The following is a 15152-nucleotide window of genomic DNA, read 5'->3' as shown; positions in this document are numbered from 1 at the left end:
TCTTGGCGACACTCTTGTCTTTTCTGTTTCCGCTTGTTTCGCCTCCGATTTCATTCGTCTTCTCTGAGCCCTTGGACCCTAGTGTTACCTTTGCGAGTTCTGTCAGCACGTGTTGTTGTTCAGACTCGTCATCATTGTCCAGGTCCAGCGATCTGTCTTCAAAGGTATCATCGCGATTTTGACGGACGTGATTTGCATCATATATAACTCTGTTGATCAGGTATTTGAGAAGAGATAGCCATTGTTTCGCTTTATCTGTGATTTGCATCAACGGTACCGGCTGTACAACCAAAGGGGTTTGAGATGAGAGAGCGAATAAGTGAAGGTGTTCATCACTCAATGATACAACAACAAACGAGGACGAGCTACCACGGACTAACAAGCACACCTCTTAGTCTAATGAACTCTTTGCTTCATCTCCGTGAAGTCCATATTTGGTTTGAAGGTTTTCACCAAGAGCGCGCAATCTTCCTTGCTCTGACATCAACAAGGCTTGGTCTTTTTTGTCAAGTGATATGTTACGATATAGGTATCTGCGATATTAATTTTTGCATCTTCTAGCTTTCCAAGATTTGTAAATATGTGTTCATAACACTTAAAGCTTTTCAAAAGATACGATTCCGCAGTTACCTTGATGGCAGTATATATGACTCCTTAAACAATGTGCACTTATAGGTTGGTTTACGTCGCCATCAAGCTCCTTTTCGAAACACTCTATCGCCTTTGTGAATTCTCCACTGAAGGTATATGGAAAAGCCTGCTTGAAGGGGTCTCTTTGCACCTTTTCTAAATGAAGAATCTTACGACTACATTCCTGTACTTCTTGGTATTTACCACAAGTATTGTGAATTCCCTCTATAGCCCACATTGCCTCAGCTTGACCACTCTCGTCGCCTGTCTTTTGAAATAGACTAAGTTCGGGTTGGTAGTTATTCATTGCGTCCTCGTACTTGCCCTGGTCTTTGTACACATAACCCATACCATGGTATGCATTAGCTTGACCACTCACGTCACCTGTCTTTTGAAATAGACTAAGTTCGGGTTGGTAGTTATTCATTGCGTCCTCGTACTTGCCCTGAAACCAGTGCACATTACCCATACCATAGTATGCTTTAGCTTGACCATTCACGTCACCTGGTCTTTGTACACATTACCCATACCAAGGTATGCATTAGCTTGACCACTCACGTCACCTGTCTTTTAAAATAGACTAAGTGCGTGTTGGTAGTTATTCATTGCGTCCCCGCACTTGCCCTGAGACCTGTGCACATTACCCATACTATGGTATGCTTTAGCTTGACCACTCTCGTCACCTGTCTTTTGAAATAGACTAAGTGCGTGTTGGTAGTTATTCATTGCGTCCTCGTACTTGCCCTAGTCTTTGTACACATTACCCATACCAAGGTATGCATTAGCTTGACCACTCTCGTCACCTGTCTTTTGAAATAGACTAAGTGCGTGTTGGTAGATATTCATTGCGTCATCGTACTTGCCCTGAGACCTGTGCACATTACCCATTTCATGGTATGTTTTAGCTTGACAACTCACGTCACCTGTCTTTTGAAATAGACTAAGTGCGTGTTGGTAGTTATTCATTGCGTCCTCGTAATTGCCCTGAGACCAGTGCACATTACCCATTTCATGGTATGTTTTAGCTTGACAACTCACGTCACCTGTCTTTTGAAATAGACTAAGTGCGAGTTGGTAGTTATTCATTGCGTCCTCGTACTTGCCCTGAGAACTGTACACATTACCCATACCATGGTATGCTTTAGCTTGACCACTCTTGTCACTTGTCTTTTGAAATAGACTAAGTTCTTGTTGGTAGTTATTCATTGCGTCCTCGTACTTGCCCTGAGACCTGTGCACATTACCCATACCATGGTATGCTTTAGCTTGACCACTCTCGTCACCTGTCTTTTTAAATAGACTAAGTGCTTGTTGGTAGTTATTCATTGCGTCCTCGTACTTGCCCTGAGAACTGTACACATTACCCATACCAAGTTATGCTTTAGCTTGACCACTCTCGTCACCTGTCTTTTGAAATAGACTAAGTGCGTGTTGGTAGTTATTCATTGCGTCCTCGTACTTGCCCTGAGACCTGTGCACATTACCCATACCAAGGTATGCTTTAGCTTGACCACTCTCGTCACTTGTCTTTTAAAATAGAATAAGTGCGTGTTGGTAGTTATTCATTGCGTCCTCGTACTTGCCCTAGTCTTTGTACACATTACCCATACCAAGGTATGCATTAGCTTGACCACTCACGTCACCTGTCTTTTGAAATAGACTAAGTGCGTGTTGGTAGTTATTCATTGCGTCATCGTACTTGCCCTGAGACCTGTGCACATTACCCATTTCATGGTATGTTTTAGCTTGACAACTCACGTCACCTGTCTTTTGAAATAGACTAAGTGCGTGTTGGTAGTTATTCATTGCGTCCTCGTAATTGCCCTGAGACCAGTGGACATTACCCATTTCATGGTATGTTTTAGCTTGACTACTCTCGTCACCTGTCTTTTGAAATAGACTAAGTGCGAGTTGGTAGTTATTCATTGCATCCTCGTACTTGCCCTGAGAACTGTACACATTACCCATACCATGGTATGCTTTAGCTTGACCACTCTTGTCACTTGTCTTTTGAAATAGACTAAGTTCTTGTTGGTAGTTATTCATTGCGTCCTCGTACTTGCCCTGAGACCTGTGCACATTACCCATACCATGGTATGCTTTAGCTTGACCACTCTCGTCACCTGTCTTTTTAAATAGACTAAGTGCTTGTTGGTAGTTATTCATTGCGTCCTCGTACTTGCCCTGAGAACTGTACACATTACCCATACCAAGTTATGCTTTAGCTTGACCACTCTCGTCACCTGTCTTTTGAAATAGACTAAGTGCGTGTTGGTAGTTATTCATTGCGTCCTCGTACTTGCCCTGAGACCTGTGCACATTACCCATACCAAGGTATGCTTTAGCTTGACCACTCTCGTCACTTGTCTTTTAAAATAGAATAAGTGCGTGTTGGTAGTTATTCATTGCGTCCTCGTACTTGCCCTGAGACCTGTGCACATTACCCATACCATGGTATGCTTTAGCTTGACCACTCTCGTCACCTGTCTTTTGAAATAGACTAAGTGCTTGTTGGTAGTTATTCATTGCGTCCTCGTACTTGCCCTGAGAACTGTACACATTACCCATACAAAAGTATGCTTTAGCTTGACCACTCTCGTCACCTGTCTTTTGAAATAGACTAAGTGCGTGTTGGTAGTTATTCATTGCGTCCTCGTACTTGCCCTGAGACCTGTGCACATTACCAATACCAAGGTATGCATTAGCTTGACCACTCTCGTCACTTGTCTTTTGAAATAGACTAAGTGCTTGTTGGTAGTTATTCATTGCGTCCTTGCATTTGCCCTGAGAACTGTGCACATTACCCATACTATGGTATGCTTTAGCTTGACCACTCTCGTCACTTGTCTTTTGAAATAGACTAAGTGCTTGTTGGTAGTTATTATTTGCGTCCTCGTACTTGCCCTGAGACCTGTGCACATTAGCCATACTGAGGTATGCTTTAGCTTGACCACTCTCGTCACCTGTCTTTTGAAATAGACTAAGTTCGTGTTTGTAGTTATTCATTGCGTCCTCGTACTTGCCCTGGTCTTTGTACACATTACCCATACCAAGGTATGCATTAGCTTGACCACTCTCGTCACTTGTCTTTTGAAATAGACTAAGTGTGTGTTGGTAATTATTCATTGCGTCCTCGTACTGGCCCTGGTCTTTATACACATTACCCATACCAAGGTATGCATTAGCTTGACCACTCACGTCACATGTCTTTTAAAATAGACTAAGTGCGTGTTGGTAGTTATTCATTGCGTCCTCGTACTTGCCCTGGTCTTTGTACACATAACCCATACCATGGTATGCATTAGCTTGACCACTCACGTCACCTGTCTTTTGAAATAGACTAAGTTCGGGTTGGTAGTTATTCATTGCGTCCTCGTACTTGCCCTGGTCTTTGTACACATTACCCATACCAAGGTATGCATTAGCTTGACCACTCTCGTCACTTGTCTTTTGAAATAGACTAAGTGTGTGTTGGTAGTTATTCATTGCGTCCTCGTACTTGCCCTGGTCTTTGTACACATTACCCATACCAAGGTATGCATTAGCTTGACCACTCACGTCACATGTCTTTTAAAATAGACTAAGTGCGTGTTGGTAGTTATTCATTGCGTCCTCGTACTTGCCCTGGTCTTTGTACACATAACCCATACCATGGTATGCATTAGCTTGACCACTCACGTCACCTGTCTTTTGAAATAGACTAAGTTCGGGTTGGTAGTTATTCATTGCGTCCTCGTACTTGCCCTGGTCTTTGTAAACATAACCCATACCAAAGTATGCATTAGCTTGACCACTCTCGTCACTTGTCTTTTGAAATAGACTAAGTGTGTGCTGGTAGTTATTCATTGCGTCCTCGTACTTGCCCTGGTCTTTGTACACATTACCCATACCAAGGTATGCTTTAGCTTGACCACTCTCGTCACTTGTCTTTTGAAATAGACTAAGTGCTTGTTGGTAGTTATTCTTTGCGTCCTCGTACTTGCCCTGAGACCTGTGCACATTAGCCATACTGAGGTATGCTTTAGCTTGACCACTCTCGTCACCTGTCTTTTGAAATAGACTAAGTTCGTGTTTGTAGTTATTCATTGCGTCCTCGTACTTGCCCTGGTCTTTGTACACATTACCCATACCAAAGTATGCATTAGCTTGACCACTCTCGTCACTTGTCTTTTGAAATAGACTAAGTGTGTGCTGGTAGTTATTCATTGCGTCCTCGTACTTGCCCTGGTCTTTGTACACATTACCCATACCATGGTATGCATTAGCTTGACCACTCACGTCACATGTCTTTTGAAATAGACTAAGTTCGGGTTGGTAGTTATTCATTGCGTCCTCGTACTTGCCCTGGTCTTTGTACACATTACCCATACCATGGTATGCATTAGCTTGACCACTCACGTCACTTGTCTTTTGAAATAGACTAAGTGTGTGTTGGTAGTTATTCATTGCGTCCTCGTACTTGCCCTGGTCTTTGTACACATTACCCATACCAAGGTATGCATTAGCTTGACCACTCACGTCACCTGTCTTTTAAAATAGACTAAGTGCGTGTTGGTAGTTATTCATTGCGTCCTCGTACTTGCCCTGAAACCAGTGCACATTACCCATACCATGGTATGCTTTAGCTTGACCACTCACGTCACCTGTCTTTTGAAATAGACTAAGTTCGGGTTGGTAGTTATTCATTGCGTCCTCGTACTTGCTCTGGTCTTTGTACACATTACCCATACCAAGGTATGCATTAGCTTGACCACTCTCGTCACTTGTCTTTTGAAATAGACTAAGTGTGTGTTGGTAGTTATTCATTGCGTCCTCGTACTTGCCCTGGTCTTTGTACACATTACCCATACCAAGGTATGCATTAGCTTGACCACTCACGTCACCTGTCTTTTAAAATAGACTAAGTGCGTGTTGGTAGTTATTCATTGCGTCCTCGTACTTGCCCTGGTCTTTGTACACATAACCCATACCATGGTATGCATTAGCTTGACCACTCACGTCACCTGTCTTTTGAAATAGACTAAGTTCGGGTTGATAGTTATTTATTGCGTCCTCGAACTTGCCCTGAAACCAGTGCACATTACCCATACTATGGTATGCTTTAGCTTGACCACTCACGTCACCTGTCTTTTTGAAATAGACTAAGTGCGTGTTTGTAGTTAATCATTGCGTCATCGTACTTGCCCTGGTCTTTCTACACATTACTCATACCATGGTATGCTTTAGCTTGACCACTCACGTCACCTGTCTTTTTGAAATAGACTAAGTTCGTGTTGGTAGTTATTCATTGCGTCCTCGTACTTGCCCTGAGACCTGTGCACATTACCCATACCGTGGTATGCATTAGCTTGACCACTCTGGTCACCTGTCTTTTGAAATAGACTAAGTGCGTGTTTGTAGTTAATCATTGCGTCCTCGTACTTGCCCTGGTCTTTCTACACATTACTCATACCATGGTATGCTTTAGCTTGACCACTCACGTCACATGTCTTTTGAAATAGACTTAGTTCGGGTTGGTAGTTATTCATTGCGTCCTCGTACTTGCCCTGAGACCTGTGCACATTACCCATACCGTGGTATGCATTAGCTTGACCACTCTCGTCACCTGTCTTTTGAAATAGACTAAGTGCGTGTTTGTAGTTAATCATTGCGTCCTCGTACTTGCCCTGGTCTTTTTACACATTACTCATAAAATAGTATGTTTTAGCTTGACCACTCTCGTCACCTGTCTTTTGAAATAGACTAAGTTCGTGTTTGTAGTTATTCATTGCGTCCTCGTACTTGCCCTGGTCTTTGTACACATTACCCATACCAAGGTATGCATTAGCTTGACCACTCTCGTCACTTGTCTTTTGAAATAGACTAAGTGTGTGTTGGTAGTTATTCATTGCGTCCTCGTACTTGCCCTGGTCTTTGTACACATTACCCATACCAAGGTATGCATTAGCTTGACCACTCACGTCACATGTCTTTTAAAATAGACTAAGTGCGTGTTGGTAGTTATTCATTGCGTCCTCGTACTTGCCCTGGTCTTTGTACACATAACCCATACCATGGTATGCATTAGCTTGACCACTCACGTCACCTGTCTTTTGAAATAGACTAAGTTCGGGTTGGTAGTTATTCATTGCGTCCTCGTACTTGCCCTGGTCTTTGTACACATTACCCATACCAAGGTATGCATTAGCTTGACCACTCTCGTCACTTGTCTTTTGAAATAGACTAAGTGTGTGTTGGTAGTTATTCATTGCGTCCTCGTACTTGCCCTGGTCTTTGTACACATTACCCATACCAAGGTATGCATTAGCTTGACCACTCACGTCACCTGTCTTTTAAAATAGACTAAGTGCGTGTTGGTAGTTATTCATTGCGTCCTCGTACTTGCCCTGGTCTTTGTACACATAACCTATACTATGGTATGCTTTAGCTTGACCACTCTCATCACTTGTCTTTTGAAATAGACAAAGTGCTTGTTAGTAGTTATTCTTTGCGTCCTCGTACTTGCCCTGGTCTTTGTACACATTACCCATACCAAGGTATGCATTAGCTTGACCACTCTCGTCACTTGTCTTTTGAAATAGACTAAGTGTGTGCTGGTAGTTATTCATTGCGTCCTCGTACTTGCCCTGGTCTTTGTACACATTACCCATACCAAGGTATGCATTAGCTTGACCACTCACGTCACCTGTCTTTTGAAATAGACTAAGTTCGGGTTGGTAGTTATTTATTGCGTCCTCGTACTTGCCCTGAAACCAGTGCACATTACCCATACCATGGTATGCTTTAGCTTGACCACTCACGTCACCTGTCTTTTTGAAATAGACTAAGTTCGTGTTGGTAGTTATTCATTGCGTCCTCGTACTTGCCCTGAGACCTGTACACATTACCCATACCGTGGTATGCATTAGCTTGACCACTCTGGTCACCTGTCTTTTGAAATAGACTAAGTGCGTGTTTGTAGTTAATCATTGCGTCCTCGTACTTGCCCTGGTCTTTCTACACATTACTCATACCATGGTATGCTTTAGCTTGACCACTCACGTCACCTGTCTTTTTGAAATCGACTAAGTTCGTGTTGGTAGTTATTCATTGCGTCCTCGTACTTGCCCTGAGACCTGTGCACATTACCCATACCGTGGTATGCATTAGCTTGACCACTCTGGTCACCTGTCTTTTGAAATAGACTAAGTGCGTGTTTGTAGTTAATCATTGCGTCCTCGTACTTGCCCTGGTCTTTCTACACATTACTCATACCATGGTATGCTTTAGCTTGACCACTCACGTCACATGTCTTTTGAAATAGACTAAGTTCGGGTTGGTAGTTATTCATTGCGTCCTCGTACTTGCCCTGAGACCTGTGCACATTACCCATACCGTGGTATGCATTAGCTTGACCACTCTCGTCACCTGTCTTTTGAAATAGACTAAGTGCGTGTTTGTAGTTAATCATTGCGTCCTCGTACTTGCCCTGGTCTTTCTACACATTACTCATAAAATAGTATGCTTTAGCTTGACCACTCACGTCACCTGTCTTTTGAAATAGACTAAGTGCGTGTTGGTAGTTATTCATTGCGTCCTCGTACTTGCCCTGGTCTTTGTACACATTACCCATACCAAGGTATGCATTAGCTTGACCAGTCTCGTCACCTGTCTTTTGAAATAGACTAAGTGCGTTTTGACAGTTATTCCTTGCGTCATCGTACTTGCCCTGAGACCAGTGCACATTACCCATTGCATGGTGTGTTTTAGCTTGACTACTCACGTCACCTGTCTTTTGAAATAGACTAAGTGCGTGTTGGTAGTTATTCATTGCGTCATCGTACTTGCCCTGAGACCAGTGCACATTACCCATTGCATGGTGTGTTTTAGCTTGACTACTCACGTCATCTGTCTTTTGAAATAGACTAAGTGCGTGTTGGCAGTTATTCATTGCGTCCTCGTACTTGCCCTGAGACCAGTGCACATTACCCATACCATGGTATGCTTTAGCTTGACCACTCTCGTCACCTGTCTTTTGAAATAGACTAAGTGCGTGTTGGTAGTTATTCATTGCGTCCTCGTACTTGCCCTGGTCTTTGTACACATAACCCATACCATGGTATGCTTTAGCTTGACCACTCTCGTCACCTGTCTTTTGAAATAGACTAAGTGCGTGTTGGCAGTTATTCATTGCGTCCTCGTACTTGCCCTGAGACCAGTGCACATTACCCATACCATGGTATGCTTTAGCTTGACCACTCTCGTCACCTGTCTTTTGAAATAGACTAAGTGCGTGTTGGTAGTTATTCATTGCGTCCTCGTACTTGCCCTGGTCTTTGTACACATAACCCATACCAAGGTATGCATTAGCTTGACCACTCACGTCACCTGTCTTTTGAAATAGACTAAGTGCGTGTTGGTAGTTATTCATTGCGTCCCCGCACTTGCCCTGAGACCTGTGCACATTACCCATACTATGGTATGCTTTAGCTTGACGACTCTCGTCACCTGTCTTTTGAAATAGACTAAGTGCGTGTTGGTAGTTATTCATTGCGTCCCCGCACTTGCCCTGAGACCTGTGCACATTACCCATACTATGGTATGCTTCAGCTTGACCACTCTCGTCACTTGTCTTTTGAAATAGACTAAGTGCGTGTTGGTAGTTATTCATTGCGTCCTCGTACTTGCCCTGGTCTTTGTGCACATTACCCATACCAAGGTATGCATTAGCTTGACCACTCTCGTCACTTGTCTTTTGAAATAGACTAAGTGCGTGTTGGTAGTTATTCATTGCGTCCCCGCACTTGCCCTGAGACCTGTGCACATTACCCATACTATGGTATGCTTTAGCTTGACCACTCTCGTCACCATTCTTTTGAAATAGACTAAGTGCGTGTTGGTAGTTATTCATTGCGTCCTCGTACTTGCCCTGGTCTTTTTACACATTACTCATAAAATAGTATGTTTTAGCTTGACCACTCTCGTCACCTGTCTTTTGAAATAGACTAAGTGCGTGTTGGTAGTTATTCATTGCGTCCTCGTACTTGCCCTGAGAGCTGTGGACTTCACCCATACCGAGGTATACAGTAGCTTGACCACTCACGTCACCAATGTTTTCCGGTATCCCTTGCGCCGTAATATAACACAACATTGCTTTGTCATACTGTCTCATCTTGTCAAATACGCCAACCGCAGCACCATACACAACTATCATCATCTTGCTGTCCCCGAGCAAGTACGAAATATCGTAACATACTTTCAGTAAATGAATCTGCTGGTCTGGTGTCAGCGTGCTCATGGTCATCCCCCACATAATCAGGAAACCGAATATGTCGGGAAGGTTGGACCACACCCTGCGAATGGCGTCCCACTCGGCCACGCCCCAGTCAGAAAACGGCTTGCCCTCAGACATCTTTCTGTTTCATCAACCCTGAAAGTAGATAAAATAGACAAAGTTATATATTTAAAAATTTCTTTACCATTTTAGGAAAACCTGTCTCGATCAAGTGGCAGAGAGGAATAAGTCGGTTCGGGGGATGGATAGAAAGTTTACGAAGACAGAAACAAAATACAACTTCACGACACGAGCGCTAGGATAGAACTGAATTTTATTACGCCACACTCGTTTCCAAACATGGGCATAATGACTATATACGGGCATACATGGCAGGCTATCAGATTGAAAGGAGATATTTACAAGTAAACACGCATCATTACCGAAGGCAAACCCCTGCCGACTTGTCATAGTGCTACACCACACTACAAACTCCATAACCGTTCATGAAACTTGAAATATTGAGAGGCTAAGGAAGCCTGTTTCCCTTACAATACTGAAACACACAACACTTCGCTCTCTCAAAACACTAAGGTACTCTGTACCAGTTCGCAATGTCTTTATCACATTTGAATGCAGACATTTACCAATACCTTGTAGATTGATTGTGTTTGAAGAAATAGCACTAAATATTATTCGCAAATTTAAGGTAACGTTGCACGGCATTTTTCAAAATATTTCTTAACTTATGTTAGGCTGGTATATAATCAGTGTCGAACTAAAGAAGAGACGACCCCTCCCCTTCTCCATTCCCTGGCTGTTCAAATCCATTTTTCTGACTTGATGGTGAGACCACCGCCGCCGCCGCCGCCGCCGCCGCCGCCACCACCACCGCCACCGCCAAGATTGCTACAAATCCTTCAAGGCTGGTTTTTCGCGATAAAGACACCGTGTAACGCCTGCATTGCAGGCTAAAGGTTGTTCTATGTTCCATGTCTCCACCGGAAATAGAAATAGACTAAGTGCGTGTTGGTATTTATACATTCCGTCCTCGTACTTGCCCTGAGACTTGTGCACATTACCCATACCATGGTATGCATTAGCTTGACCACTCTGGTCACCTGTCATTTGAAATAGACTAAGTGCTTGTTGGTAGTTATTCGTTGAGTCCTCGTACTTGCCCTGAGGCTTGTGCACATTACCCATACCGAGGTATGCTTTAGCTTGACCACTCTCGTCACTTGTCTTTTGAAATAGACTTAGTGAGAGTTTGTGGTTATTCATTGCGTCTTCGTACTTGCCCTGAGACATGAGTGATTTGTAGATTGCTACAAATCCTTCAAGGCTGGTTTTTCGCGATAAAGACACCGTGTAACGACTGCATTGCAGGCTAAAGGTTGTTCTATGTTCTCATGTTTCCACCGTCATTTCTTATTTTGTCTTTTTAGCCCTTCTCTCGTGGATGAAAACTTTTTTCTAAGCTTCCGTAAAATTCAATAAACCCAAAAAAATCTATATTATCGATTTCCGCACTCTTATTCTCCCTAACGATTTCACGGATAAATCGATAAATATAGGTGATTTACACCGTTTATATATTATCTAGACCGGGATCTCTATAATTATGTTATGTGGCCTCTATAAGTAAAATATAGTTTTAGGAAACCAATATATAGCTTTTTTGTAGAGTGGCAGTTTGCTCTAAAGCTAAACTTATTTTAGGAAGCGATCATCAAATATCCTGAGTTATGGGGGGGGGGAAGGATTTGAGCTCAGGACACCTAAAAAATTCAGCGCCCCTTAAACAACACCCAGGATATAATTAGAACTTAAAAAAAATCATGTTAGAAAATAAACATAGTTCTAGCTTTATTGAGAAACAAGTAGCGATTAGGATGTCTCTTTGAACCGTTTATTTTGTTTTATTATTCCACAGCTTTCCGTTGAGTGTACAGGCTATAATCTCGAGCATTCTTATCGCACACGCAAAGTTGCGAACATGTGCGGTTGAGTGCGAGTCTCGCATCGTGTGAGCCCCGGCCTCTCTCTCAAGGTCTTGAAAATACTAAATGAGCGGTAGATTTTTCTTCCCTTCAAAACAGTGTTTGTTAAACTATTTCATGTACAGCACTATCTGTTTAATATAGGCTATTGGCGAGTGGGTAGGGAGAAAAGACAAGACTGAAAAACCATTTAGCACTTACCACTAAAATCAACTACCGGGGGCAAAAAGAAGGACAAAGAAGTGCTGTATATATCTTTGCACAAGTCGAGCAGATGAAGACAGCTTTGGGAAGGCTGAGGTTCGAAAGACGGAGAAAAAGTTACCCATGACACTAAAGAGAGCGGAGCCACAACCAAAACCGACAAATCAAACAAATCCGAATTTGGCTTACTTCTTGTGCTGGTTATTGACGCTAACTGTCAATAAAGCGATGAAGAAGCTTGCTATTGACAATTTAAGCGATGGTAGACGTAACACGCAGGTTCTATAAGTCCAAAAGCCAGTGAATGTGAGCCCCGCTAAACACCCAAACAGGAAATTCTACTAGCGAAAGTGAAAGTCAGATCGGCGGGGATTACCCTTATTAGTATGCAGAAGCATTAGAGTACGTCATGTGGTTAATGCATTCAAGTGAAGATCAGACAATCGATTGGTTCGTTTAGTGTGCCATGTTTTTGCATTTGCAAAGGTACATGAAAAGAATGGCGACTAGATTGAAAATACTAGATGACCCCTGTATTTTTATGCTCTCAAATAACAGGTTAGCACATAAAGATAACTCTATTATTTATAAACAAGCTATTAGGGCTTTTATTTTGTTTTAGTTCATTATTCCATAGCTTTCTGCTGGGTGTAGGTTATAATCTCGATAATTTTTATATCGTAATAAAGGACGGTTTCCACATGATCGCACTCGATCACGGTGTGAGTCCATAAAAATCGTACACGATCGTCTTTTAAAACCAGGCGAAGTCTCACATCGCGTGAGCGTGATGCTTATTTTGTTTCATTATTCCGAATCTTTCCAATGTGAATTCAGGCTATAGTTTCAAGCATTTTAATCCCACTAAAGGATGCTTTCAATATTATCGTACTCGATCGCTGGCTGAGTTCCTATTTTATCGTACACGAAAGCTTGCGAACATCTTGAAAATACTAAATGAGCGGTAGATTTTTCTTCCCTCAAAAACTCCCTATATGTATCAAACTATAGTATCTACACAACTATGTGTTTAATCTAAGCTATTTGGCGGGTGGGTAGGAAGGGAAGACGGTGAAACAGGAGCGAATTAGCATGGCTCGCTTAGTGTTGTCTACGAAATTTAACTGAGAAAGTACTCAACACTCACCACTCGAGTCAAATCCCGGAGGAGAAAAGGACGACAAAGAAGTGTTAAGGCTGTCTCTACACAAGTAGACCGAATGTAGACGGCTTTGCAAAGGCTGAGGTTCAAAAGACAGAGAAAAAGTTAGCCATGACACTGAAGAGAGCGGAGTCACAACCAGAACGACAAACCCGAATTTAGCTTACCGCTTGTGCTGGTTATTGGCTAAAATGTCAATAAAGCAATGATGAAGCTTGCTATTGATAATTTAAGCGATGTTAGACGGTAACACGCCGGTTCTATAAGTCCAAAATCCAGTAAATGTAAGCTCGAACGAAAGTGAAAGTCAGATTGGCGGGAATTCCCCTTATTAATATGCAGAAGCATTATTAAAAAATACGTCATCGGGTCATGTGGGTTTCAGACTCTAAAATACACACTCTGGTGTCAGAGCTTTTGATCTTTTAATATATTCAGTATATATTAGGTATCATATACAATCTTAGGTATCTATCTCTACCGTAATGAATCGAATCGACCTCTAATTTTGAAATAAGCGGCACCTCCCCTCCCACTCCCTCTAAACAAATCTCAACAAACAGAAAAATGCAGATCACATATCATAGCCTCCTCCGCAGGCATCTAAATTAGCAAAAAGATAAAAAAAAGTGATTGGGTTTCCTGTGGCAACCTGAAAGCGCTGCTCCTTCGCAAGTTCGCCACAGGTAACCCGTTCTTTCCCACCTATTCTTTACGAGTTGCCTGCGGTGGAGGAGGCAAGGGCGTTGGGAACAGAGGTTGGTGGGTACGTACGTGCCGGGGCACGTTTCGTATATCGCGTCGGGGACTGTTCGCGCGCCACGGGGTAGAAGCTCGGATTACGCAACGAAACTTGACCGGGTATCTACGTAAACACGGAGAGTGTGTCGCAAAACAAAGCACAATTCGACCAAATCAGAGGGGAGTTTCGTTGTTTGTCATTTCTAAATCAATTTACCAAACAACCTCTGTTCCCAACGCCCTTGGTGAAGGCTACACATATAATTGATTTACATCGATTTTTGTACCCTGAGAATCAGGCCCTCTTCCCTGCTAGCAGAGGCCTCTTTTCTCTGTATTTCGCTGGGCTGGAGCTCGCGAGGAAAAGATACCTCTGCCATGGGTGGCAAGTTCGTTTGATCAAACCGCCGTCCACTATCGTGGACGGGAGATCCAGAGCGCATGCTCCGTTAATTAATTACTGGCCACTATTTGAGCCCACAATGACTAGAGCATGCGTGAAGCGTATATCCGCTGCGGGATAATAAGCCCGCATTCGAAACGGCGTCCTCCGTAGAAAAATCACGCGACGAATTATAAAAGTAGGCATTCAATGCCTTATCTTCATTCAGAATTTTCTCTCTTTTGACTAATGAGTTAATCTTCCGTTTACAGGTTTTGCAGCATATTCTTCTGGAATTAACTGATCTAAGTTAAGGACTCTTCGAGTCCAACTGTGCGATATTTACATTGAAGAAACTCGCCTGCCCAGATGTCTTGAAATGTATCCCACAAACAAGACAAAACTCGTCTTTGCTGCGTTTGCTGTTCAATCTTTTCAGTGACGTTTTAGGTGATTGATATTGAACAGTTGTTTTCTTTTTTCGAAGAGGAGAACTAACCGGAGTTTGATTCATAATTTGCGACTAAACCCATGCAAAGCATATTAGGATATTGACAGCTTTCGCGCGATTGTACGGGTTTTGGCACGTCTAGCGCCGTCGTTTAGAAACGCACACGCATGCGCAACGAAAACAGTTTCGACCCATGGCAGAGGTCTCTTTTCCTCGCGAACGCAAGCACAGCAAAAAACAGAGAAAAGAGGCCTCTGCTAGCAGGGAACAGGCCCTCCTATTTCGAAAAATAAAATCGCCTGATACTCAGGCTACGGTTTTTGCGT

At 42.9% G+C, this 15152-nt stretch overlaps 3 protein-coding genes, 1 long non-coding RNA gene and 1 pseudogene across 8 annotated transcripts; 1 reads left to right on the top strand and 4 right to left on the bottom strand.

Annotated features, from left to right (window-relative positions):
• Positions 1-31: 31 nt before the first annotated feature.
• On the bottom strand, positions 32-3780 carry LOC125573565 (tetratricopeptide repeat protein 28-like). Its single transcript, XM_048734093.1, has 2 exons — positions 2274-3780; positions 32-1913 (listed from the first exon to the last, which is right to left on the bottom strand). The coding sequence occupies exons 1-2, from the start codon at positions 2836-2838 to the stop codon at positions 1375-1377; spliced, it is 1104 nt and encodes a 367-aa protein (XP_048590050.1). The 5' UTR covers positions 2839-3780; the 3' UTR covers positions 32-1374.
• Positions 3781-3998: 218 nt separating this feature from the next.
• On the bottom strand, positions 3999-5118 carry LOC125573566 (G-protein-signaling modulator 1-like). Its single transcript, XM_048734094.1, has one exon. It carries the CDS (start codon positions 5116-5118, stop codon positions 4201-4203), a length of 918 nt encoding a protein of 305 aa, XP_048590051.1. The 3' UTR covers positions 3999-4200.
• A 40-nt stretch (positions 5119-5158) lies between these two features.
• LOC125573808 lies at positions 5159-6926 on the bottom strand (annotated as a pseudogene).
• LOC116601219 (tetratricopeptide repeat protein 28-like) lies at positions 6881-13584 on the bottom strand. 5 transcript variants are annotated; one of them, XM_048734089.1, is made up of 7 exons: positions 13420-13584; positions 13238-13331; positions 12088-12181; positions 9586-10039; positions 9179-9345; positions 8518-8938; positions 7121-8037 (listed from the first exon to the last, which is right to left on the bottom strand). In XM_048734089.1, the coding sequence occupies exons 4-7, from the start codon at positions 10019-10021 to the stop codon at positions 7868-7870; spliced, it is 1194 nt and encodes a 397-aa protein (XP_048590046.1). In that variant the 5' UTR covers positions 10022-10039; positions 12088-12181; positions 13238-13331; positions 13420-13584; the 3' UTR covers positions 7121-7867. The 5 variants fall into 5 exon arrangements, with proteins under 5 accessions (XP_048590049.1, XP_048590046.1, XP_048590045.1 ...); XM_048734092.1 differs by lacking the exon at positions 12088-12181 and having other exon boundaries at positions 6881-7195; positions 13420-13583; XM_048734088.1 differs by lacking the exon at positions 12088-12181.
• Positions 13585-14521: 937 nt separating this feature from the next.
• LOC116601216 lies at positions 14522-14742 on the top strand. Its single transcript, XR_004289952.2, has 2 exons — positions 14522-14574; positions 14648-14742. It is a non-coding gene; the product is annotated as an uncharacterized LOC116601216 (long non-coding RNA).
• The last annotated feature ends 410 nt before the right edge of the window (positions 14743-15152 follow it).

Source organism: Nematostella vectensis, chromosome 11 (assembly GCF_932526225.1).
Source record: "Nematostella vectensis chromosome 11, jaNemVect1.1, whole genome shotgun sequence".
Classification (NCBI taxonomy): domain Eukaryota; kingdom Metazoa; phylum Cnidaria; class Anthozoa; order Actiniaria; family Edwardsiidae; genus Nematostella; species Nematostella vectensis.
The sequence above is the reverse complement of the archived record's forward strand: the minus strand, read 5'-3'. Positions and strand labels throughout refer to the sequence as shown.

Coding starts and splice junctions, on each gene's coding strand:
- LOC125573566 (XM_048734094.1), bottom strand. CDS start 5,118: ATGGGTAATGTGTACAAAGACCAGGGCAAGTACGAGGACGCAATGAAT.
- LOC116601219 (XM_048734089.1), bottom strand. CDS start 10,021: ATGTCTGAGGGCAAGCCGTTTTCTGACTGGGGCGTGGCCGAGTGGGAC. Junction 9,346..9,585: donor AAAGACAGGTGACGAGAGTG/GTCAAGCTAAAA, acceptor GTGACGAGAGTG/GTCAAGCTAATGCATACCTT. Junction 8,939..9,178: donor GTAATGTGCACAGGTCTCAG/GGCAAGTGCGGG, acceptor TACAAAGACCAG/GGCAAGTACGAGGACGCAAT.
- LOC125573565 (XM_048734093.1), bottom strand. CDS start 2,838: ATGGGTAATGTGTACAGTTCTCAGGGCAAGTACGAGGACGCAATGAAT. Junction 1,914..2,273: donor TAGTCTATTTCAAAAGACAG/GTGACGTGAGTG, acceptor TTAAAAAGACAG/GTGACGAGAGTGGTCAAGCT.